Source organism: Equus caballus, chromosome 16 (assembly GCF_041296265.1).
Source record: "Equus caballus isolate H_3958 breed thoroughbred chromosome 16, TB-T2T, whole genome shotgun sequence".
Taxonomy (NCBI): Eukaryota; Metazoa; Chordata; class Mammalia; order Perissodactyla; family Equidae; genus Equus; species Equus caballus.
In genome coordinates this window covers 52,155,003-52,181,114 of record NC_091699.1, presented here as the reverse complement: position 1 = coordinate 52,181,114, position 26,112 = coordinate 52,155,003, and the positions used below count along the sequence as shown (strand labels likewise).

The window sequence follows — 26,112 nt, the reverse complement described above, 5'->3', positions numbered from 1 at the left end:
ACATGTGGCTGTTGAGCACCTGAAATGCGGTTAGTGTGACTAAGAAACCAGTTACATTTTATTTAACTTAAATAGGCACACATGGCTAGTTGCTACTGTATTGGATGGCACGGCTCCAGGATTTAGGTACATCTGTCATGGCCCAAAAGGTTACACTGTGACGGACAGTGCTGGGGATGCTAATCCCTCACAGGCCTGTTCAGACACCACCACTCAAAGAAAGCTTATGAATGCACACTTTTAGCAAGCCTGACAAGGCTTTCGCTGTAAGTAGCTGTGCTGTCTAGGAAAAGAAATTGTTCTTACATTATCAGTCTCTACATGCATCTTCAGAGAGGATGGTTTCCCTTAGCCCTGCAATTCTCAGCTTTCCATTTCTAGTTGCAAATCATCAACTCTGCTGATTGCTAGAAGCTGCAGCTGGTGACTCCCTACTCCCCACCCTCCTGAGCCACCCCACCAGTGACAGCACAGGCAGGGGTGGCCTGGCTTCCTTTCTGGTGTTTTTACTGGGTAGCTGTTTGTTCAGAACTCATAGAAGGCTTATCCCTCATCCCAGGCAGAGAGCAAGCCAGCCGTCTCCCCAAGACACACAGCTGGTGGGGCCGCCTTCTCCCGGAGCCTCTCACGCTGCCCTCCGCCGTGAGTATCTCCCTCCCTCCTCTTCTGTCCCGGTGTCACTTGTGCCCTCAGTTGTGTGCTGCCACGACGGCTCCTAGAATCCAAGCTTTCACTCATTTGTTCAGTGGTCATGAGCATCAGGTGCTTTGCTAGAAATGGCGAGGGAGGCAAAGGCGGATCAGCTGGTGCCCTCCCGGGCTTCCAGGGTGAGTAATGAGCCTCCCTCCCACCCACACACGTGAAGCTTAGGTTCAAGGCAGCCTGGTCTGCGATTTGTACCTTCATGGAGGGAGAAGCAGGTGCTAGGGACAGGTGAGAAGAAAGTGGCCATGGGTTGGGAGAGTGAAGTCCCCATGAGGTCCTTGGGTCTGAGAGATTGCCCCATGGAAAGGATGTATGGGGCAGCATTCTTTGTCGCAGTGAAAAGATTAGAAACTAGCAAACTTTGTAGCAAGAGCTGACTGGTTAAATGAACTGGGACATATGCAGACAATGGAATACTCAGCAGCCATCCAATCTGACGACACAGCTCCATGTGGAACTAGCATTAAAAGCGGTCCACGAAAGGCTGGTCCCTAGAAAGCAAGATGGAAAATTGCTTGTGGGGTCTGATTCCCTTACCATTACGAGTGTGTGCGTGCGTGTGTGTGTGTGTGTGTGAGGTTGTGTCGCAGAGTAAAAGTCTAAAAGGATGTATCTCAGAAAGTTAACGATGGCTAACCCAGGTAAAGGGGTGTTTAAGGAGTTTTATTTTCTTCATTACATATGTTTGCTTTTTCGGGATTTTTTTTGGTACGTTGTAAAAATGCTCCTTTCTAATCAGAACAAAGCAAAGCTACTTAACTTTAAATGACTCATCAGGGAGTACTGTTCGTCCTTTAAACATGCCCCCTCTTTAGTCCTCAATTAACCGTTGCTGCCTGGACGGCTGGCGTGTCAGGTGAGTTGGTGTGAGCGCTGAACTGGAAATCGGGTCCAGCAACTGGTCTGTGAGAGCCCGTCTCCTCCCTCCCTTCACTGAACAAACCAAAGTTAACCTGCCATTTCAACACCTGGAGTTCCACAGCCTCTCTCTTCCAATATCTGTCTATCTGCTCTGAAGCCCCCTGTGTGCATCCCACTCACAGGCTCGCACTGGGAAGCCCCCCAGCCCAGAGCTGTGACTACTGAGAGGTGGGATGGGGGCACCTGACCCAAGCTTGGTGAGCTGATGGTCTCATAGACAGCTCAGAGCCCCCGCTTTTGTGCAGGGTGAAGAAAGCAGAGCTACCAAAAAATGCAAGGGATGGTTCAGTCTCTGTGTAGCCAGTTGGATAAAGACCAAAGTAAGGCCCCGCGCTTCTGACTCACAGTGGTATCTGTATCCCATTCACAGGGCTACTTTGAGCAGTGGGGGCTGTGGATGTGGGAAGTTGCTGCATCCACAGTGGCTCCATCCTGATTTCAGGTTGCTTACTTAAGGACAGTAGAGAATAGAAAAATGACGATTGGATAGTAACGGGTTCCAGGCTAACTTTCTAATAGGGACTTTCCATTTTTGGAGAATTTGCAGCTGTCTCCCTTTCCTCTTCCTCCAAGGCCCCTGTACACACTTCACGCTTTCTGGCCTTTCTGCCTTCGTTGATATGTTTCCCTGCCCTGGAACAGTGTTCTCTCCCTTCATTGCATGTCCCCATGCTCTCCAGCCTTCAAGGGCCAGTAAAAATGTCACCTCCTCAATGACGCACTCCTGGGTTTCCCCAGTGCTGGTGACACGACTTCCTTCTCCCAATTCCCAAAGCATTTCATAGCATTTACCATTGTTGGTATTTGCAGCCATGACGTATCTACTGTACCTGAGCGCAAGCTTCTTGAGGACATGGCTCCTGTCTTCTACAGTGTTTAAGCCAAGCAAGTGTATCAGGTGTCAAGGCACTCTGAGTAAGTGAGCTGTGGGATGAAGAGTGTTCCCTCCTTCTCACGTAGCTTTCTGACTTCTGCAAAGAGCAGTCAAGCACAGCACGGCACTAGACCCTCGACACAAGCCCTTGCAGTCAGCGGGGCTATCCCCTCCACTTACAGACGAGGAGACCCAGGCTCAGGGAGGGCATGCCACTTCTTGCCAAGGTCCCACAGGCAGAAAGGGATGGACCAAGGGACAGACGGGGGCTTTCACTTCTGTCCATTGTGCTTCCTCCCACCTCACCCCACTTTGCTGCAAAACAGGGGCAGGCTTTTCAGATTTGAGCAGCCGCAGGGCCCATAATGAGGCCACACTGAGTGGTGAGGGGAGAGATTTGGGGCAGAGCTGAGTCAAACACCAGTGTGCTCCCAACAGACCGTTGAGAGGTGCCTTGCTTTCAGTATATTCTGTCATATGTGGGTTCCCCCCCAACCCTGTGTTTTTCCCTCCTTCTCAGGGGCAAGAAGAAAACGAAACTCTCTGAGACTTTGGGGTTTGTGGAAGAAAATATTTGAAAAGTATTCTGACAAAGAGTAGAGAGAAATAGAAAGGCCGCCAGCAGTGTCTTTGTCGGGGGGCGTCTAGGGAGGAACAGGTTTCATTTTTATTCTTTGGCTGTCTCCAAATTTTCTGAGCTAGGAACACATTGATAATGGAAGGAAGATCAACTTTGTATTTCACATTTCAAAAATTAGCCTCAGCGAATTTAATGACTAGACTTGTTTTTTTGGTGCTAGTTGCTTTCCAGGCTGGCTGGAGGAGGCTGTGAGTTCCTCCTTTGGACAAGTTCTGCAAACAGGTATAAGGAACAAAAGAGCACTGGGACTTAATTTTTTTAAAAAAACAAAAAAGCAGAGAAGTTATTTTTATGATAGTTCTTAAAATAAAATTTCATGCACAAAGTAAAATATTTAAATAGTTTACAAAACCTAAAAGAAAAAATGAAAGTCTCACTTTCCACTGGTCATTGTTGTTCAAGTTCCTTCCAGAAAATATTTCGGTATTGACCAGCAGCGAAGTGTGTAACCTGTTATATATGTTTTAAAAGATCATGCAACATAACTTCGACACCTTGCATTTTTACCTAATTATCTTGGTGACCTGCTTGTATTGGTGTGAGATCTATGTTATTCTATTTACTGGTTATATGTGGTTTATTGAATGGATGTATCAGAAGATTGCCAGTTGCTGGATATTTAGGTTGTTTCCCGTTTTTTTGTTCTGCAAAAAAAAAAAGAGGCTGCAACATATGCCTGTACATGTACCTTTACGTTCTTTTGTGAGAATGCCAGTCGGGCACGTTCCCAGCAGGTGCACTGCTAGGTCAGAGCTGTTATGTTTGGTAAATTTTGCCAGATTTGGATTAATCCTCCAAAAAAGGTCACAAACATTTATACTCCCCACAGCAGTGTAGAGGTCTTTTCCCAAACTTATCCTTATCATTATCAGCAATCCCTATTTTCAACCTAAAACTAGTTATAACTAACCACAGCCAAAGCCATTCTTTCTTCTTTATGCGGCTTCTTTCTTTGGGAATTCGTTTTCTCAGATATTATCTGATTAATGTTCAGTCTCTTCATGTAAGTAAAAAGGAGGTGACATAAGCCACAGGTACTAGAAATACATGAAATGTTTTCTGATCAATGTCTCCAAACCCATACCCCCTTCTCCCCAAGCTGTAGTAAATTAGCTGAGTTGAGATCTTCCAAACTTAACTGGGCATTTAAAAAAATATTTCATTTTTTTAGAGCATGATTCAGAAAAAAAAAATAGGGAGAGAGACAATGATAAAGTCAATGGGACAATATGTATGTGGGGGGAAATCCTTTGAGATGAGGTAAATATCATGTTCCTCATCAAATGTTCACCCACTGACTTCAGCGTCCATTGGTGACTTTTCTAATTCCATCATTCCTTCTATATTTATTAATTGGCACTATAAGAAGAGCTTTCTCTGCTCATTTATTTATTTATTCATTTATGTTCCTCAATATGGGTTCATGAATCTTCATTTCATTGACTGTGCTATAATTATTGCTATCATTATTTAAGTTGATGCTCATATCGCCTCAGTTTGGCTAGTAGGAGCCTTGTCAAGTTGGCTCCTCTGTCTTTTTGATAAGTCTTCATGATCCTTTGAGCATGTTCTTGCTCAGGTTAGTCTTGTCATTTCCCTGCCTAGCTCTGGAATCAGACATTTCTCCAAGGAGTCCTGGTTCCTTTTGGTGGAGAAAGGTATTTAGAAACCAAGATCTGGGCACTAGGTGCTCATTCTACTGTGTCATTGCTATTAGGCCCTCTCCGCAGACAGAGCCAGGAAATACGTATGTGAGACACAAACGCATACACATTTACACACAGATTACCTAGCTGTCTACCTATCTATCTAGCCATCCATCAATCTCATCTAATCTACTCTTAAAAAACACAAGTTCAGGGGCAAGCCTGGTGGTGTAGTGGTTAAGTTTACATGCTCTGCTTCAGCGGCCTGGGGTTTGTGGGTTCAGATCCTGGGCGTGGACCTACACACTGCTCATCAAGGAATGCTGTGGCAGCGTCCCACCTACAAAATAGAGGAACACTGGCACGGATGTTAGCTCAGGGTCAATCTTCCTCACAAAAACGAAAACCAAAACAAGAAACCACGGGTTCATCCTGAGCCCTCAGTTTCTGTAGAACAGCACAAGGCACTTCTGAGAAGCTGCTGGCAGGAAGGCTGCAGGAGGCAGCTCTGGCTGCCTTTCCCCTTGCCTGCTAACAGCTACATATGATTCTGAGGAGAGAAGAAACCCAGAAGGTTTTCATCAGATGTCGCTTTTTTCTCTTTCTTCACTTCAACCACTTTATTGAGGTCCAACTACAATAAACTGCAAATATCTGAAGTGCAGAATCTAAGCTCTGACGTACATCCACACCTGTAAAGCCATCACACTGCATACAGTGAGCCTTCCGAAGCCTCCTTTGCGCCCTGGCACCCCTCCTGGACTCCTGCCCTGCCCTCCCCTTCTCCCTTCTGCCAGGAAACCACTCAGCTGCTTTCTGTCACTGTAGATGAGTTTGTGTTTTCTGGAATTTTATATAAGTAGAATCACACAGTATGTACTTTTTTTTTGTCTGGCTTCTTCACTTAGCATAATGATTTTGAGATTCATGCACGTTGCCGTGTGTATCCGTCGCTCATTCCTGTTCCATTGTATGGATGTTACAGTTTCTTATCCATTCACGACACCCGATGGACATCTCGCTGGTTTCCAGTAGTTGGTTATTACAAATAAAGCTGCTTGGAACACTCGTAAGTCCGTCTTTGTGTGGACATACGATTGCGCTTTTCTTAGGTAAATATTTAGGAGTGGGATGATTAGATCACAGGGTAGGTTTATATTTAACTTTTTAAGAAACTGAAAAACGGTTTCCCAACTTGACTGTACCACACGTTCAACACAAGTGATGTGTTGAAAACCACTGCACTTTCAGAAAGCAGGGTGAGCCGTGACCTTGTGTTACGGAAAGGACAACAACAGGTTAGGAACGGATTTATGAAGGAGTGTAGTTTCTTCTAGAACCTCGGAGTGTAGTGCTGGACATCTTTCTTTGACATATACTTCCTAGAGGGGTAAAAGGAAATGCTTGGCTCAGGCACAGACCCCTTCCTTGAAGAGAGTCAGGCTGTTGTTCCCTTGGTCCAATAGGAGTGGGTTTTACAGAGATTCGAAACACGTGGAGACAACAGCAAGCGTTATTTCAGTCAGCTCGGGGCCCCTTGCTTTGGGCACTACCTTTGCTTTGGTAAACAGACCTGGATCTTCCTTCTCCTGCTGGAGTCAGGGGTACAGAGAACATATGGCCCATTTTCCTGCCCTGAGCTTGTAAACGAGCGTGCAGGTAGGCGCTGGGTGCTGGGCCCCTCTGGAAGAGGGACCCCAATGCTGGCAGAAGCCACCCCACCCCCGTGTTCCTGTACCTGGTTACCCAGACGCCCTTCCCCTGTGGAGTCCAGGCCCAGAGCATTCTCAAATCAACTGCTGCCCTGTGATCTTTAGGAATCCCTGCTTGATAAAATGGGGGGCTGGGGGCATTCAGCAAAACAGACCCTGATAGAGAAGTTGAGTCAAGAGAAAATGAACTAATGGAAACGGACGTGCTGGGCAAATGGTAAAGCCCCCAGGGTTCTCAGAGGAGGGGTCTTTTATTTCTATGGAAACAAACAAGATGATTTTGCAATCTAGACCACTTGACTTGACATCACTATGACAGAGACTGTAACTCTTGCTTGAGATTTTTTTTTTTTTTCATGAGAACAAACAGATTTAACATTGAATCTCCATCTTAGGTGTTTATTACTATTCATTGACAAGTCAATCCTCTTTTTTATTTCTGTCCTCTCTTTCCAGAAGCAAGTTTGCATCTGACCCACCATGGCCCCCACAGAATTCACAGTGAGTACAGCCACGCTCCTCAAAATGCACTCTCTTCTGGCCTCATTTGGGGGTGTGGGAAGGAATCCACTGTGGGGGAGGATTTCTCTGTGTGGTTTCCCAGGGTAAGATCTCTGCTCAGCAGTGTTCCATACAGGGCTGGTCAATGCGCTGTGTAGAGGGCTTTGCACACGCCGAGCGCCAGATGTGCTTAGGGGTATGTTGTGAAGGCAGAGGAAAATGCTATTTTGCATTTTATTAATATGTAAGGATTTTTATGATCTTTAACTAGGATGTGCTTAGTTCCATGTGCCTGTTCTGAAATTCAGACAAAAGAGGGCAAGAGAGCATCCATTTAATTTGTTTTTAAAAGACCGATGGTGGGCACCTTAGTTGTATTTCTTACGTAACATTACGAAGGCTTTACAAAAAACACATAATGGTATATATTTTTCAGAAAGAGACAAAGAGGCTAACAAAATTTAGTGAAGTCATTACCCAGAGAATCATTTGTGGTTTTATAGCCAAATGTAATCAATTATAGAATCAAATAAAATTCTTATGCTTTTGCTATATTCATAAATGCCTCACAAAAATATTGAAAGGTTTTAATTTTGCTTTTCTCAAAGGGAAATCTGAGTTTTACATGTAGATAACTGGAATCAAGCCATCTTAGCGGAGCTAACAAACTGCCCTCTCAGTACATTATAGGTTTCCCTGGTCTGTGGAGAGCTGTGGTTGGAATGGTTGACCTCAAGTAAATCATTCATGCTATGCTAATGATGTTTAGAATTGCATATGTACAGTCGCATATCCATAACAACAAAAAAAGATAATGAATTTAGTCCTGGTGAGGCAATGAGGTAAGTCTATTTTCCTGACCGGACTTAGACCCCTCCGTTCTCCTTAGTTAGAACTTGCCCTTCATCCCTGATGCGGTGGAAACAGCCAGGTTGGGGCGGCAGAGCCGGGGCAGCTCTGGAGACTGTCCGTCATTCGGTCTTCTCATTTGGGATCTTGGAAAATATCCAAACTCTGCAAGGCAGCCCCATGGAGGAAAAAAATGCACCCCAATAATGACCTTCTGTGGTCAGAGGCGCCCAGCACCATTTAAATGCAGAAAAGATGGGACCACTGTGGCCCCGACTCCCACATTCTTTGGGAAATGGCTATGAGGGTGCTCTCAGCGCTCTCGGCTTCACTGGGTGGCTTCCTGTGGATGAATGTCAAAGGCACCGAGAATCAAGTCTCACTGTTGGGTTTAATACTTCCCCAAGTGTAGGGTAGAGTGTCCTGGCAGCAGCTCCTGCCAACGCCAACTGCCACTGCTCCTAAGGAATTCACTTCCTGCCCTGCCCCCATCTTCCCTCTTATCCCATCCCTCTACCCAGGGACCCACCTTGCTGCTAGGCAAGAATGGGGGACACAGCCTTTGCCCTCTGCCCTGTCCTCTTCTCAGAGGTGGGAATGAGGGGGCCTGGAGCTGGTGGAGGTTTCCAGAGATAACAGGAGTCAGTGAGGAAGGCCTCAGAAAGCTCTGGAGACCTTCTTCCTCCTCCAGTAGCTGCACAACCCTGGATGCTTGGGCTGTTGCTTCCGAGTCCAAGGGTTCCCTAGGGGAGGAGGACACACCTGCATGGGAGCCAGGGCCTGTGGTACTGGGTAGAGCCTGCCAGGGCCATCAGTGGACAGGCAGGCCCCTTGCCCTGGCTGTGCACTGAGGTTTGCCCCCAGCGAAAGGCAGCTCCTGGCTGCTCTGGGCTGAGGAAGGCGCCAGGTGTCCTCTGCTGCTCCATAGTCTTCGGGGGAGGTGGGGGGGAATGGCACTTGACAGCTGCTCTGTCTGGGCGCCCCGAGTGCTGGGCACCCAGATGCTGCAGCTCAGATTTGTCCTGGCCACTTCGACAACATCAGAACATGGAGAGCAGGGCTTTGGGTTCGAAGGGGTTAAAAGTGCCCCAGGTTAAGACTGAGAGGGTGGGGGTTGGCCTGACCTTGACCTCCCCCCAGCGGCTGAGGGCTTTGTGCAGAACATTTCTATTCCTCTCCTCTGTCTCATCTTCTCTAAGACAAGGGGGTTGGACCTGGTGGTCTTTAAGATCTCAAAATCATTCTAAACCTGTTGAGGTTTCAAAATTTTTTATCCCGAGCAGAAACAAAAGCCTGTGTGAGAAGGAGGAGGCAGCCCCCGTAGCCGAGTCCTGGGCTGGCCACTTGGCACGCTGCTGCACACATTCCCTTCTTTACTCAAATCTATGACTGCTGTGCACGAATTTTTTTCCCTTGATCAAAATGCTAAAAATCATCCAAAATAAATGAAATAAATCCCCAAATTAAGTAGCCCCTACTACTCCTTAGGAGTGGTACGGCTGTCCCACAATGCGCCCTGGCTCGGTGCTGCCCTGGCTCTGAGCTGTGGAGCTGCCGTCAAGACCTGCGAGCAGCAAACAGGCCTCGCGCTCTCCCGGCCCACCTCACCCCGGCCCATCTGCCGGCCTCACGGGAGGGCCCGGCCCGGGGCTGGGGAGCTTGCCAGTGTCCTGCTCCATTTCTGTGTCCATCATCCACACGAATGGGGTCCTTTGGAAGTCATTTCCTTGCCTGACACATAGACTGCGCTCAGTAAGTATTTGTGGGATGAATGAACAATTACACTGTAAACGTGCCATTGTCTCAGTCCAGGCAGGAATGAGACAGTCACATTTTCACAAAGACGCCGTCCTGGCCAGGTCCGGGCCTCTCCTTCCCCTAGCACTGATCACTCCTCACGCGAAAGAAGAATTGACATCCTGCTCAGACATCTGTGAATAGTGGTGTAGCTTTGGTAAAGACTTCATGTTTTTAAGAAGGTCTGAGAACGACATAGTTTGGTAAGAAACACAGTAAGAGAAACCTTCGGTAAGGATATTTCTAGACATTTCAATAAGATATGAATGAGAATTGGTCAGCCCCTTCAGAGAGGAGGGCCAGGACATTTTCTAGGAACAAGAGGGCCCTGTCTAACCCTATCCCTGCCCACTTCATGTTCCATCACAGACTGGAGGCACTTTAGGAGGACACGTACAACAGAACAGGAAAAAAAAAGTAAATTAAAATGGGGTCAGAGGAAATTGATTGAATAGGGAGAAAAGACCGAGAGGAGTTAGAGCTGGGGTTCCATCCTAAAGCTGTGCTGTCTGGTGAGGCAGCCACCAGCCATGTGGCCTGTTGAGCACCTGAAATGTGGCTGCTCCAGTTGCTATGTGCTGTCATGTAAAATACACTCAGTTTACACACAAGGATGTAAAATAGCCCAATAATTTTTATATTGCTTATATAATAAAAGGATAATATTTTAGCTATGTTAGGTTTCAATAAAATACATTATTAAAATGAGTTCCACTTGTTTCTTTTTACTTCTTTAATGTGGCTACTAGAAAATGCAAACTTAACCTGTGGTTTGCCTTATATTTCTAGTAGACGGTGCTGGTCTAAAAGGTCTTGTCTGGTTACTGTAATTGGGCTATAAATTTGGCTGAGCTTCCCAATTTAAAAAGGGAATCCAGATCAGTCATAAAATTCATATGGTTCATGAGAAAAAAAACCCTCACCTGTTCTTCAAGAGAGATAAAAGTCTTTCTTTATACCTTCTGTGGATTTAAATGCCAAATAAAGGTCTAGGGTAGGTCTTAATGTGCAGGACGCAGGGCTATACGGACAAGACCCTTGAGACCCCTCCCCCTCAGCAGAGAGAGTGGGCTGCACAGGGCAGCACCTTAGATCTCACCTCACTGCAGACCCTGGGAATAAAGCCAGGGCAGCGTGCGGGAAGTCACTCTATGAAGTGCTCACGCTAGATGGCTCCAGCGTGTGCTCTCGGAGGGAACATGGGGTAGAAAGTGTGTGGATTTCAGGTCTTTTGCTCATCCTCTCTCCAGATCTTTTCCTGGCCCAGGCTGTGAGAACAGCCTTGGTAGGTAGCTTCTCCAGCAAGAGCAGTGTCTCTAGGACACAACACCGAGAGCAAGGAGGCTGGAAGGACTGGCTTTGCAACCTCCGAATTCCTCCTGGAAGCCTGGTGTCCGTCATGCGAAAAAGGGACCTGCCCTGACCTGGAAGCTCAAGGGTTAAATATAGCAGCAGGTATTCCAAAGGTAGTGAATAAGACACATTGGTAAATATTGACATGTGCATCTCCTGGGAGATTTTCAAAGGATTCTGTGTCTAAGATCCAGAGGACATTTACCCAGCAGGCATGTACAAAGCTATGACCATGAGTCCTGACAGGAGTGGGACATGTTTATCCAGGATTCCTCTAGCCTGGGACGTGAACTCTTGCTCTGTTAGCCTCATTAAGATGGCCAAAGCTTTGAACTTGTAAAGATGGTATAGGCTCACCTTGGTCTTCTCAACAAATGCGGTCTTGGCAAAATTTATACAAATTCAGTTTTTTTGTGAGTAAATAAAACCACTTTTAAAACATGTCTGGGGAGTTCCTAACTAAATGTAATTCTATGCTGAAGCACTGGGTCCTCCAACCCTCCCCCAACAAGAAAACACACTCCTTGTGCTTCAGGCGGGATGCGGTGACCTCCACCAGGCTGTGGAGACAGTGGGGTCTCTCGGGACACTGGGACTGCCTGAGGTTCCCTCTGTGAGACCCTTTGGGCTGCATCTGTGAATGGGGATGCTGTTTGCCTCCCTACCTCACAGCCTTGGGCTCAGTCTCATGTGAGAGTCTATTAAAGCTATCTGACCAAAAAAAAAAGTGAAAAAACAAACCCCTATGAAAGCAGTTTCATGCCTACTCATCATGTGGATTCACAGTTGACACCTGCTCGTCTGCATGGTTTTACTGACTTTCTCCAAAATGTCATCCTCCCAACCTCTTACATCTACAGTGATCCCCATTTTTGGGTCTCCGCGCCCTTCATATTCTTCTTTCCGCCCTAAGAGTGCTTCTTTTTGCTCAAAGTCTACTCAGACCCCACCTCTTAGGGGATGACCTTCCCAGGGGGCCATGACCATGCCTGGCACCCACGTCCAGCTTTGGCCAAATTCTCCTGGCATCTTCACTAAAATATGTATCACCCATGAGCTCTGTCCTTCCAACAGACTCGCTTTCCAGACAATGGCCAAGGCTGGAAGGGAAATCTTTAAATGTAAACTGAGAACGGATGAATCAGGCCTGAGGATGAAGCACACAGAAAACAGGGAGAGTTTTGCTCAGCTCTTCCAGCAGCGGGCCATTTCTAGCTGCCTGGTCCTAAAGAGCCATCTCCTAGATCCAGTCCCCAAGGGTCCCCCTCTTTGCAATAGAAGTATCTCTTGGTCACACGCTACAGGCAGAGTCTGGACTAGATTCCAGATTTTCCTAGTTGTAGTCCAAGTCAACTTGGGTGTCCTCCCTGGGGTCCTCCTGGTACTTCCTACCAGCCAGGGCCCAAATGGAATGGACTCAGCCCCTCAGGTCTTGATGAGAGCTTCAGAAGTCAGGAGACAACAGCCTCTTGACACCTACTGCCGTTTAACAGTCAACTCAGTGTGTCCTGATATTTTAATAAGCACTCAACAAACATACGCAAGAGGTCCCATGCTCAAATACGTTTAGGAAACATTGTTGAACAAAATTCAAAAGTTTCTGAAGGACTTAGCAGAATCTTTGCTACTCTAATGTGCCATTAAAATAAAACAAGTTCTGCAGGCCTTTTCAGAGGCTTGGATGCGCTCACAGGCATTGTGAATTTCAAAGAAGGCGATATGCAGAGATTCTCAACTATTTAACCATTCATATTCCACCCCAAACATGGTTTGGGAAATGCTGGTTGAAGCTATTAGAAACAGATGGAAATTATAACTTATATAGATGGGGAGAACCCAGCTAACAGAAAGCTGGCAGAGGATATTGTATTATTTCGCTATGAATAGTTAAATATGTAAACTAAATATTTATACTTAAATATTTAATATGTAAAACAGAATAAAAATCGATTGTGGATTTGAGGTTACTTCTAGTCCAAATGCATCCAGACGAATTGAACAACTGTTGCATTTGCCTGAAGAGAAATAAAGGTAGAGATGAGATTTGGCAAGGAGTGTGCCTCAGGGCGAGGGAGCTAGAGCTGGTGGTCCCTGGGGGAATGTGGGAGCCCTACGGGGAGCTCTGGGTGGGGAGTGAGGGCGTCTGAGGAGCTGTGAGCACCGCTTTGGGAAGTGGCAGATGCAGGACTGAGTCTCCACTCCATGTCGAAGCCCTCTCCTCCATTCCCTCCCATCCCAGGCTTGTCTCAAGGGCTCCTGTCTGAGTTCTCATCTCCAGCCCTTATTTCCTCCTCCCCTAGCAGGGGTTCTAGGATGGCTTCCGGGGCCGGAACCCACTGAAATTGTAATGAGGGTGTGTGTGTGTGTGCGCGTGCGTGTGCACACGCTCATTGTGAAGGTGTGTGCTCATGTGTCTGAAAGTGTGGGTATACGTGAGTGTGAATATGTGTGAGTGTACACATGTGTGCATGTCAGCGTTAGTGTAGGCATGTTTGTGCGCATGTGGGTGTGTCTGTAAATGCGTGTGTTCATTGTGTGTTTGTGTGTACGTATGTGTACTTGTGAGGGTTGGCTTCATGGGTGTTCGACTTGTACAGTTGCACAGGTCTCCGTGCTTAGAAGTGCCACTTGCCTGACTTACTCCTCTGCTTTCTTGAAATTCTTAACAAATTTTGAATAAGGGACTCTGAAAATCATGTATCCTGTTCTGATGCTTGTGTATGTGCATGGATGTGAGAGTGTGCGAATGTGAGTGTGTACGTGTGGATGTGCGCATGTGTGTACATGTATGTTGGTGCTTCTGGAGTAGAGGGCTTTTAGAAGACTCAGAGGGATCTGGACCCAGAAAAGTTTAAGAGCCCTGAGGATCTTTTTGGGAGGGTGGTATAGAGGGGAGAGGGATGATCAGATTCCTTCTCTTAGTTTGATAAAAGTTCGTGCCCATCAGTGGTCCTGAAGCACTCTTTCCTACCCTGTCAGAGCATTCATCACGCATCCTGTAATTGGTCACTTGTTTGTATGCCCCCTCTACGAGTAGGTAAGTTCCATGAGAGCAGGAACCACGTCTGACTCATTCACCACCGTAACTTTAGCATGTATACAGCACCTGATATATCGTAGGTGCTTAATAAATATTTGTGGAATAAATATATCCATTATGATCTAAGCGGATGCTCTCAGAATTCCCACTTTCTACAGACATATTTCTTTTGTCCTATCATAGCCATTTAGGATTGGAAGGGTCAAGTGCTCCATGCCTCTGCCATCAGACAGGACCTCTAAGATTGTCCTTGACCTAATGCCGTTTTGTGTCTCCTTGTAGATGCTTAACCTTGATATGTCCGAAGACTACATCTATCACTCCACATATTCTGTGGATGACTATGCAAACTTCAACTTCACTGACTTATTCTGTAAGAAGAACAACGTCAGGCAGTTCGCCAGCTACTTCCTCCCACCCTTGTACTGGCTCGTGTTCATCGTGGGTGCCTTGGGCAACAGTCTGGTCATCCTTGTCTACTGGTACTGCACAAGAGTGAAGACCATGACTGACATGTTCCTTTTGAATTTGGCCATCGCTGACCTTCTCTTCCTTGTCACTCTTCCCTTCTGGGCCATTGCTGCTGCTGACCAGTGGAAATTCCAGACCTTCATGTGCAAAGTGGTAAACAGCATGTACAAGATGAACTTCTACAGCTGTGTGCTGCTGATCATGTGCATCAGCGTGGACAGGTACATCGCCATTGCTCAGGCCATGAAAGCGCAGACCTGGAGGCAGAAAAGGCTTCTGTACAGCAAAATGGTTTGCTTTACTGTCTGGGTGGTAGCAGCCATGCTCTGCATCCCAGAAATCCTGTACAGCCAAATCAAGGAGGAATCTGACATTACCATCTGCACCATGGTTTACCCTAGTGATGAGAGTACCAAACTGAAGTCGACTGTCTTGACCCTGAAGGTGATCCTGGGGTTCTTCCTTCCCTTTGTAGTCATGGCTTGCTGCTACACCATCATTATTCACACTCTCATTCAAGCCAAGAAGTCATCCAAGCACAAGGCCCTGAGGGTGACCATCACTGTCCTTACTGTCTTCATCTTATCTCAGTTCCCTTATAACTGTGTTCTGTTGGTGCAGACCATTGACGCCTATGCCATGTTCATTTCCAGTTGTGCCATTTCCACCAACATTGACATCTGCTTCCAGGTCACTCAAACCATTGCCTTTTTCCACAGTTGCCTGAACCCTGTTCTCTATGTTTTTGTGGGTGAGAGATTCCGCCGGGATCTTGTGAAAACCCTGAAGAACTTTGGTTGCATCAGCCAGGCTCAGTGGGTTTCGTTTACAAGGAGAGAGGGAAGCTTGAAGCTGTCTTCTATGTTGCTGGAGACAACCTCGGGAGCTCTCTCCCTCTGAGGGGTTGTCTATGAGGTGGGTGGTCCTTTCGGAAGTAATTAGAAATACGGATACAGCTTCCCCACTGACAGGACCAAAGGGAAACCAAAGAAGGAAAAGGAAGTGAGAAAAAGAAAAAAAAAATCAGAAAGAGATGAATTTGGACAACATTATTACTTTTGGTCAGAATGTGCCAAGCCAGAGTTTTCAAAATTGACCGGCCATCCCAGGAGACTGCTGATTGGCTCCCAACTGTAATAACTGCAATTTTCAAAGGAGGACTAACGAACAGCATTGCAGACTATCCTGGCTCTGCCATTTGCCTGAGTGTTAACATGGTTGACCTCTGGAGGGGTCTTTGATTTTCTCAGTGCACTGCGAATTGCTGTGGGTTCAGTTCTGATGCCACCCCTTACAAGAGGGGACACAGAAGCACTGGCCACTGCCATAGTCCATGAAAGCACAAGGTTTCATGGAAACTTCCATCTTGGAGAATTTCTGGTTTTGGGGCCTGATACTCAGGCCAGGCTTTATAGATTCTTGATCTAGAATCTTTCCAAACAACCTGAGATTTAATTCCCCTCTGGTCTCCTTGATCTGTTCTGGGCCAGCGAGGGTCCTTTTTCCTGTTTTGAACCTATTGACAGGACTGATCAGTGAGTCCCTGGGGCAACTGACCATGCCAGCAAGTCATCTGGATTCTGTTGGCTTCAACCCGTTTCTGAGTCCTGCTGGAGGTTCTGTGATTCCACACCCGGCTCCGGGGTTGACCTGGGCAAGGATTCAGCCCATCCACCGGTGTCGTGGAAGTAGTCCTCTCAGTCGGTGCTGGCAGACTAAGAGCTGAGTTGGTGGGACCGGCCCTGGCTCTGTTTTGGGCTCACTCCGTCGGGTGCCTTTTGTATCAGTCTGCTCTGTCTGCTCCCTGTAAAACGGGCTGGCCTCTTGGCCTTCTTGTTTCTGAGGCCGCTGGAGTGATATTTGCCTCCACGCTTCTTCTTTCGTACTGTACAGTGTTAATATGTTGAGAAGCTTTCAACTTAGATCTTAGGCTAAAAAAAAAGTAGTATAATTCACTTTTGCTTTGTGTCTTTCTTTTAGCCCTTTGGCAAATTTATCACATTTAAAGACATTTTATATATTAGAAAAGTGCTTTTTAATGACCATTTAAAAATATCCATGACTTGTCACTTTCTTTGCCATCTCTGTGTTTTAAATGTGTACAATTATAGGTCAAATGGCCATATTGGAGTATGAAGAATAAGAGACTGTGATAAGGAAATAAAATCTCCAAAATACCTTAAGACAACCTTGGCTGGCCAGTTTTTCTCTGTCCTCTGGTCAAACTCACTTCCCAAGTGTCCCCAGTTGGCCCAGACTATCAGTGCGGCGCCATCAACCACCCCAGCTTTGCCACTTGCTCCAGAGGAAGCATCTGACCTTCCCAGGTTGCTGTCAGTTACTTTGGTTTCAGTGCCAAGGCCATCCCTTCCAAAGAGGACACAAAAGTAATGGACTCCGCCACATTATCCTTCTCCCTGCCCACTTCTAGAGTACATGTTAGGGAGAAATAAAGTGAGTAGAAAATGGGCAGCAGCAGGGAGAGCCGGGGGAATACAAAGGCCTCACTACCTTCACATGCTACCTGTGGTGCACAGTGGGGGCAAGTAAGCATTGATCTGGGACCAGCACATCAGCGTGGGCCCCAGGACAGCAAGCACCGCTTACACTCAAGGGGAGGATGACTTCTCCTAGGCCGGTCTATGGCGAGAGCTGTCCATATGGTCACCAATTCCAGGAGAAGACCCAGATATCTTTTGAGGAACGTGGAAGCATGAGCAATAAGCATGGGCCAAACCTAAATAACACTGTGCAGTCAGGTGGAGAGAACACAATTGAGTTTGGCTTTTCCATTCTATGCCCTTTGGATCCTGTGTTTCTGACACTCTATGCCATGGGAGTCCCAGTGGAGCTGAGAATGGGGGGAGGGATGGAAGGAGGAAGGGTGAGCCATGATTGTACTTGTTGAATCTACACTCAGCGTAGAGTTAGCTCAGGGACACGTGATGGAGACTTAGTGGGGTTTATAGGTAAAGAAGACTTCGGCCAATGTACATTACTGGAAAAAAAATGCCAGGGACTCTGCCTTTCCCCCTCTGATTTTTAAGAAAGGAGACGTGGGAACACCACAAGAACTACGAACCCTGCGTTGCACACTAACGCACGATGCTCATGCCTAGCTCCTTTAGGGTCCAACTGTTGTTCTTGGACCCTCTCAGTCCTGACGCAGACTCAGTGTAGGATTAAAGACGCGCTACAACGTACTATATTTTAAAGATTTTCAGTACCTTTGTTGGCAAATTGTCTTAGTTTTTAAATGACTGCATAAATAGGACCATTTTACATTCAAATTAAACTAGGTTTCAGTAACAGGTTTATCTTAAGATAAAAACGTTGGGAGAGTCGACACGGGAATATCCATGAGGAAGTTGTGACCTGACCAACATTTCTAGAAAATATGCTACATGAGTATTTTTTAAAATAAAAAGAGTATTATAGCATATCATAACATTTTACTGGAACTCTATAAATCAGAAAAATTAAGAAACTGAATGAAATATGATGTGCTTTCATTAGCAAGAAAGAAATTAGCTTTTTTATAAAAAAATTTTTTAAAAAAATGAACTTTAAGTCCACACATTGCAACATGCATATTCAAGTGGGCTTTGTGGTTTTGAAGTAGTCAGCTTGGATGGCTAGAGGTTTGGTCTTTTGAGACCGTCTTTCAGGCCTACAGAATACTCACTCATTCATTCAGCAAACATTTGCGTATATACTATGAGCCAGTCCTTTTCCAGTCATTGAGTTTATAACAGGAATACAATAGCCCTTTCCCTCAAGATGGTTACAGTGTAGCAATATGGAAAAGCCAAGTGCCACGTGAACTCAGATATCGGAAGGTGGCATGAAAGGTTCTCTCAGGTGGTCCCCCTTGGCTGAGAATCACGAGACTGGTGTCCTTGAGTGGCTTATAAACTGGTTTGTAGAGAGTTCCCAGGATAAGCTGCACACATGGCAGCCTCTTTGTGTGAGCCCTTGGACAAGCAGATTTGTGTGTGTTCCTGATCTGGTATGTGCCAAATACACTCACCCTGCACTCAATGCCTTGTATGTAGCAGACACAATATATAGAACTAACAAATTTGTTAAAATTTAAAATTAGTGATTCCTCAAATTTATGCTTTGTGTATCAGAAATCAGCTGCCAAAAAACTTCAAAGAAATAAAGATCTGAAACCTTGAGCAACGGGACATTACGTCCTTAGGGTAGTAATGTCATCAGGTAGTAATGACCTATATGCAGCTGTGGTCAAGGGAGGGGCTGGCTGGAGTAGGACTGGACACCAATGCCTTCCCATGGCTGGCGAGTGGCTCGGATTACTGCCTGCCCATTCCTGTGAGAGGGGTGTGTGGTTATCATTTCTTCCATTTGCCCATGGTAGTTGTTACAAATAGACCTGTGTGAAAAGGCAACCAGCTGCGAGTGAGCTCCTTCCATTTTGATCCGGTCGCCCTTCACTGGAGGCTACCACCCTCTCAGTGTGGTGGTTACCAGCAGTGTTTCCATGATGGGCTTAAATACACAGCGAAGGCTGTCATGCAGCATGAAACCTCTGGACATTGACTTTCTTCTTCAATAAATGAAAAGCTGTCACATGTTTCCAGATGGTTTTTCTGTGTTTGTAATCTTTGAACAGGTGTGCTTGGTCTTCTAATTCTGATTTGGCTTCAGAAGTCAGAGCTTCCCATGGGGTCCAGGTCAAAGCACGGGCAAAGGCATCCTGACCCCGGCTTGAGTGCCTGAGCATCTCCGCCCCTTGGTGGATTTGACCTCGCTCCACTAGAGCTGTTCCTCTTTCTCCGACACTTTGGTCAAGGGGCTCTAAATGACTTTGAAAGAAGGGAAATAATCATGGCCTCCAGCACCCTCACCTTGCACATTTTAGATTCTCAAAAGTAATCTCTCTCTTCCTTTGACAAATTGTTTACTGTGTGTGATTAATAAATACCATGGTTTTAGAATTATCATCACAACCAAGATGTTATGGTGCTTCTGCAATACAGTCTCTTCCTCCCCATACATCTGCCTCTCCTGTTACAGTTGAGGTCTGTGCCCAGCATCCTCTTGGGACAGCGAGTATTCTCTGATCATTTATATATTATTGGTACAGACAAACTAAATAGCTAATGTCCCATTCAATGTCTTTCTTTGACTTTTATATTATAAAAGCCTACAAAACACAAGCAAATCTCTCTCTCCCACATGTGACTCTTTATGAGTTTCTTTCCACTCTTGATCTACTTATTTGTCACACTCAATTTTGCTACCACAAGCTAACTAAGAAATATCAGTGGTCAAATGGAGATGCACCAACTGGATCGCCCCTTAGGAAAGAACTTGTAGGGAATGTGGTCAGCACATAATCTCCAGCTGCCAGTTCCTTCAAGGTCTGCCTCTGCTGCAGAGAGTAGCCCTGGCCAGAGCCTCGTCACCCAAGGCCACACGCACCCAGTGCCTGAGAGGCAGGGGAGAGAGAAAATCAGCCTGATGGGGCGTTCCGACAGTCAGCGTCTGCTCCAGAGCTTCCTGCCAGGCTACCCGAGGTTCGTCAGATTTGCATCACAGTTTAATCTCCCTCTGCCCAATCCTGCTTCCTCCCACTTCCCTTTATGGGTGTTGATCCCTAGTAAACATCTTGCACCGCAAACTCCAGCTCAGTGTCTGCTTAAAGAGAAGTCAGCCGGCAACAATCTTTTCACCAGGGGCTGCCAATTCCAAGAGCCCATTTAAGACTGAATGGGTAAACAGCATGGGGTGTCCAGCAGCTATGCAGCATGGTAAGCATCAGGCACAGAACTCATCTCAGAAGGCTGGGAGCACAGGCCCTGTCTCGTCTTAAATCAACCATAAGAGATCTTGCACAACAATTGCGTGCCAGGCCCCGTGATATACAGGACTGACACAGTCTCCCCTCAGGACCTTTCAGCCATCACCCCCTGCTTGTTTATTCTGTGCCAGGCAGGAACTATAATTAACCCTGTTTTACAGATGAAGGGGCTGAGCCTCAGAGATGTTAAGTAAGTCGCTTGAGGTCACGCAGTTAGTCACTGGTAAGGCTAGGACATGAACCTGGTATATCTGGTCCTCAAGTCTTGGCTTTTGTGCATGATGCCATCCCACCTTGCCTGCCACGGTCAGACAAACCAGCCATTGCTTTGGAGGCTGGATCAACAATTTGCCAAGTACGAGGCCGAGTCCCAGGGGATGCAAAGATGGACGGGCATAGGCTTGGCCAACACTCTCTCAGAGGCCCTGCTGACCCCTCCTTCGAAAGTGGGCAATGAGGGTGCACTAGCAAAGGACGACGTCATCCTTCTCACAGTTTCAAGAAGGTTCCTACCTGCTCCCTTTCCTAGGCTCCTCCCCAAACACATACAGCTGTGGAGCCTCAAATCCTTTGCGAAGGAGTCACAGATTCCTATGTAGGTATATGCGTGTGTGCAGGTCCAAGGACACTGCCCCCAAGCTGGGGCAGACTTCTGGGCCATAGAACACCTGGCGGTGGCTTTCCCCCTCACCCACACCTTGTCCCCTGCCTCTATCTTCCCTAGCTCCTTTCTCACAAACAAGACCTGCCCATCCATCAGCTGAATACCACTAAGTGGCCTCCATCAATACCACATGGAACCGAAGAATCACCCAGCCACGCCCTGCTCAAATTCCTGACCCATAAAATCATAAGATGTAACAAAACGCTTATTATTGTTTTAAGCTACTGAGTTTTAGGGTAATTTGTTACACAGCAGTTGATAAACAGAACACCAAGAAGCCTGTTCTCAGTCTTTCAGCTCCAACACAATGATGTGACTGTTCTGGGTGAATCCCAGGAAGCATCTGCAGAGCTCCATTGAGAACCAGCCAAGTGGAGATGGCACCTAGCTATCCATGCGAGAGGAGAGCTCAGAGGAGAGTTCCCGGGTGGAGACAAATCTGCAGGCCTTCCGCATGAAGATGGTATTGTGCTGACGGGAAGTGCTGAGATCAAGAGAGAATAGAGGCGGGGGGGTGGTGCCAGGATGCAGCTCTAGGAACCTCCTATTAGAGGCTGGATAGAGGAGGAGCCTGCTTAGGAGACCAAGGAGCCACCATTTAGGTAAGAGAAATGGGAGAGGAGGGGTAGTGTGGGAGCCAAGCAAGAGAGAGGTCAAGAAGGAGCAGTGGTCACTTCTGTTGAGAGATACTGAAAGGCTGAGGAAGATGAGGACAGGGAGCATTTCTGGTTGTGGCCCTATGAAGGCTTGTGGTGGCCTCGATACAAGCGGCTTCCGAGGCATAGGTGAGGAGCAAATGGGAAGTGAGAATGTGGAAAGAGAATGTGTAGACAACACTTGAGTCAGATCTGCTATGATAAAGCATAAGGGGTAATCCAATAAAACAAGTTTTTCTTTGAAATGGCATTCTCTTTTTGGCTCATTCACAATTAAACGAAAGAGGCGATTTTACAAACTTGCTTATACTCCGTTCAGCTGTGTCCCAGTCACTGTTGCCACAAAACCTAGCAGATAAAACAGTAACCATTTTACTGTGCTTACCATCTTGTGGGTCAGAACTTTGGAAAGGGCTCAGCTGGGCATTAGCTTGGGGTCCCTCATGTGGTGTAGTCAGATGTTGGCCGGGGCTGTGGTCACCTGAAAGCTTGACTGGCAGGCTCAGGCCGCATGACTGGCAGTTGATGCTGGCTGCCAAGTAGGGCGCCCACATACGACCTCTTCAGCATGGGTCTCACAGTACTCAGACTTCCTACATGGCTGGTTTCACCTGAGCAAGGGTCCAAGAGAACCAGGGGGAAGTTGCATGTCTTTTTTTGATCTGGCACCAGAAGTCACATGATGTCACTCTGTCTGTTCCGCATGGGTCAGAGCAGTGCCAGGCTGGCCCAGAATCCAGGAGAGTGGCTACAGACCCCACCTCTTATGGGAAGAGTGTCAAATAACTTTGGGGTCATGTTTTAAAACCACCACAAGCCGCTATTCTGTAAGTTAGCTTGTCTTCCAATGACCCCAATCACTCAATCTCCCACCTGCCTGGCTGACTAATGTGCAGAGAGAAAGAGCCAGGGAGATGAGAAGACAAGCATTTTCCGGAAGGACGGTGAGAATTGGGGTGAAAAGATAAATGCAGGAAGGGAAGATGATCTGATGCTGTGGTAGAACGATCGCAGAAACAGCCCTAATTCTCCACTCCTTGTTGTCCTCATACCCTTTACACAGCAGCCTCGCAGTTCCTCACACCAAGAGGAGTCCCGCTTCCTGCACTTCAGACCTGGGCTGGCCTCGCGCCCGGCTCTGGCCAAGAGAACACAGTCGAAGTGATGCCGGTTCTGAGACTAGGCATCACAAGGTTGTGTACTTCATTCGCTCTACTGGAGTCCTGCCCAGAAGTCACCTGAACAAGCCTGGGCCATTCTGCTGGGGGTGGGAGACCAAGTGGAGCACAGCGATGTCATTTGGCCAAGGCCATGGTAGATCAGCCAGCCCTCATTTGACCAACCAACTGACCATAGACAGAGGAGTGAGCCAGCCAAGATCAGCCAGCAGCCAGCCAACCCTCAGCCATGCAAGAGAGGACAGCCAAGATCAGCAGATACATCAGTGAGCCCAGCGTGAGTGAGTCCAGAAGAGGCCCCTAGTCAGCCTGCAGGTCTGTGAGCTACATAAATGCTTACTGGTTAAGCCACTGGTTTTGAGGCTGTTTGTTACACAGTGTTATTAAGACAATAAATAACTGATACAGCCTTTTGTGTGGAGGATGATACACAGTAAGGGTTTGAAGGTCAAGGGCTGCCATAGAAAATCCCAGTTTATGCAAGAGGTTTTTTTTTTTAAATCATAGGATAGTCTACGTTCCAGTGAAACGAGACTGCGTTAGAGAAGACCACTCCCACAGCCGCCTCCACTTGGTGCAGGAGGAGTGACAGGTTCTATAAATGGTTCGGACTTACCAACTTCCCTGGGTCTTGGTTTCCTCATCTGTAAAAGCTGCCTGACTTATGGCAAGAGGCTATTAAATTATATATGCTACTATTTTTATTAGTAAACCAGTGCTACAATGAACTGATATTTCTCTTCTTTTCCATAAAGACTTGCCAGAACCCAAAGTTCCTTTTTTTTTTTTGCCTCATGCACCCCTTTGACAATCTGATAAAGTCTACAGTCCCCTTCTCAGAATATTTTAAAATGAATAAAATAAAATATATAGGATTACAAAGGAAACAAATTATATTGAAATACAATTCTCTAAATATTAAAACAAATTTGTGAACTAGTAATATATAAGCCTCTTTATTAATGCATTAAATACAATCTACAAGCAGATCTAATGACAACCTTCATATTGAAGTGGAGATGAACATAAAAGGTATTTTGAGAGTCTGCAACAACTGTCATGTAATATGAAAATATCTGTCATTTCCATTGGTGACAAAGTCAGAGGGCTTGCTAATATATACTAGTGTGGCATGTTGTTTAGTTTCGTAATTGAAGGAAGATCTAAATTTTAGTTAGACATTAGGGGAGAGATGACATTTTTTCCCCCATCCAAGTGCACAGACCTTCTGAATTCTGTGTATGAACCAGCTTAGAGATCCATGTTTAACCTGACCTCCCCCAATCCATATCTGTAGGTACCAAACTGATATTTCTTCCTCTAATTCTTAAATTTTGGACATGTGTGGAACTACTTTGGATTTGGGGAACGGGATGTTTTTCCATTTACAAATGGTCTCCCAGTTAGCAACATATCCCTTGAATACAAATACAAGCCATAAAATGCGGTTGTAAAAAGATTTTACCTGTAGAATAGTTTCATACCAGGGGATTCATTTAGAAGCATCTTCCTCTCCAAGAATGAAATTTCCATCACTGCTTCCCAGTGCTTGGGCCAGTGGGTTGAGGGAGAAGTCCTGGTTCCAAGATCTCAGGGTCGCTGGTAGAGTTAAAGTAGGAGACAGATCCATTAGCTCATTTTACCCCTTTCCTCAAGTTCTAACCAAAATGGTGACACAGCAGTGATCATCAAGGACCTTCTCAGCGTGGTCCATGGCTCACCTCCACCAGAACCACTTGGCAGACTTGTAAATGAACCAGACCTGATGAACCAGAGTTGATATGGGTAGTGTCCATGACTCTGCACTGTAATAGGCCACCAGGTGACCAAAATAAGGGGACTTTCTTCTGAGAAACTCTTTGCTACTTGCTTTGTATTTATGGACACTTGATAAATGAATAGTTTGACTCTGGAGCAAAATTGAGCCCTCAGTGAGTCTTGGGCTTTTCCTGATAGCTTGATATCTGAACCCTTGATAAATGAAGAGACTAGGCCTGACCCGGGATGGATCCTGGCTCCCTTTCCTTCTTCCAGAGTCATTTCCAGGGCATGAACATGCAGTCTACTTTCTGAGCACATTCAACAGTTCTGTGGGGTCCTTGCTGGTGGAGAAGAGCTGTCTTGTCAAAGACCTTGGATTCCACACGTGGATCTTGTCTCCTGTGCAAAAGGTCTCTCGGGAGGACTGCTGCTGCCGCCACTCCCCAGGGCCTGTTTGTGAAAGCATGTGAGGCCTTGAAGCCAGCTTCAGAGACAGAGGAACAAAGTGGAATATCTTTTCCATGTCTGCAGTCACTGCCTTCGACGCCTGTTCGGTAAACGGTCCAGGTCTCACTTCTACTACAATGTTGCCTCTACCGGATGTGGTGGTAGGCTTTGGCCCCACCAACACTGCCATTTCCCCACTGCGCCCTTTTCCAATGAGAAAGGAGGCTTCTGCGAATCTAGCCTCCAGTCCAGCCCTCCTCGAAGCCTCCAGGAAGGCCCTCCCTGCGTCCCTCCTTCCTCACCCCTTCTTGGCTCTCCTATCCTTTTAGCCACTCCCCTCACCGGCCTTCCTTTCTCAGACCAGGGAGAAGACACTGACCTGCCCCACTGACCTGGCCGATGGATGTTTAGGCCTCCCAGGAACAGCTTCCTTCTCTCCTTGTGGCTCAGTCAGGGGCCTTCTTGGGAGTGGAAAGCTGGCGAGGCCCCCCTGAAATCACCTCCTCTTTGAAGATTCTATGGAGCTACGGGCCCAGCGCCAAACCTGGTCTAGCGACGAGGCTCTCCTTTTGTTAAGGACACTCACACAGCTCAGGTTTGGCGAGGCCTGTCTCACTTTGTTCATTTTTTAGCTAAGAAGAAAATTCATTCCAGGCTTCAGATGGGGCTACCAGCTCTGAGATAACCTCAGTACCTATGTGCCAGAAGGTGTGAGGAAACCACAACAGTCTCTGTCCTCCCATAGAGCTCAGAGGATGGGGGAGGGACGAGGATACACACATCAAAGACCAGAGGTTGGCGATCACACTTTTGTTCGGCTTCAGCATCTTTCTTCAGAAACAAACGGGTGTGGGAAAAGTAAAAGGCTGACCTTTCTTTCAACCCTAACCCACTTTGAACAGCTTTCATAATAGCTATGCTCTCCCCCTGGGTTTTGATGGCTTCAGCTTCAACTGTTCCCTCCAAAAAAGTCCGTTTTCTCATCTCGGGCAAGAAGTTTCACCATCTATTTGCTTTTCAGATGTGTGTGGGTGGCTGGTTCCTCTTGCCAGATTTTTCCCACGCATCTT

The 26,112-nt window shown here is 46.7% G+C and overlaps 1 protein-coding gene across 1 annotated transcript; it reads left to right on the top strand.

Annotated features, from left to right (window-relative positions):
* Positions 1-461: 461 nt before the first annotated feature.
* Positions 462-16,697, top strand: CCR9 (C-C motif chemokine receptor 9). The gene is made up of 3 exons (XM_001496089.7): positions 462-642; positions 6,955-6,999; positions 14,321-16,697. The coding sequence occupies exons 2-3, from the start codon at positions 6,979-6,981 to the stop codon at positions 15,407-15,409; spliced, it is 1,110 nt and encodes a 369-aa protein (XP_001496139.3). The 5' UTR covers positions 462-642; positions 6,955-6,978; the 3' UTR covers positions 15,410-16,697.
* Positions 16,698-26,112: the final 9,415 nt, after the last annotated feature.

Excerpts from the sequence above, each read along its gene's own strand:
- CCR9 (XM_001496089.7), top strand. The coding sequence starts at position 6,979 with ATGGCCCCCACAGAATTCACA. Across the intron at positions 7,000-14,320 it reads TGGCCCCCACAGAATTCACA|ATGCTTAACCTTGATATGTC; the intron begins GTGAGTACAGCC and ends GTCTCCTTGTAG.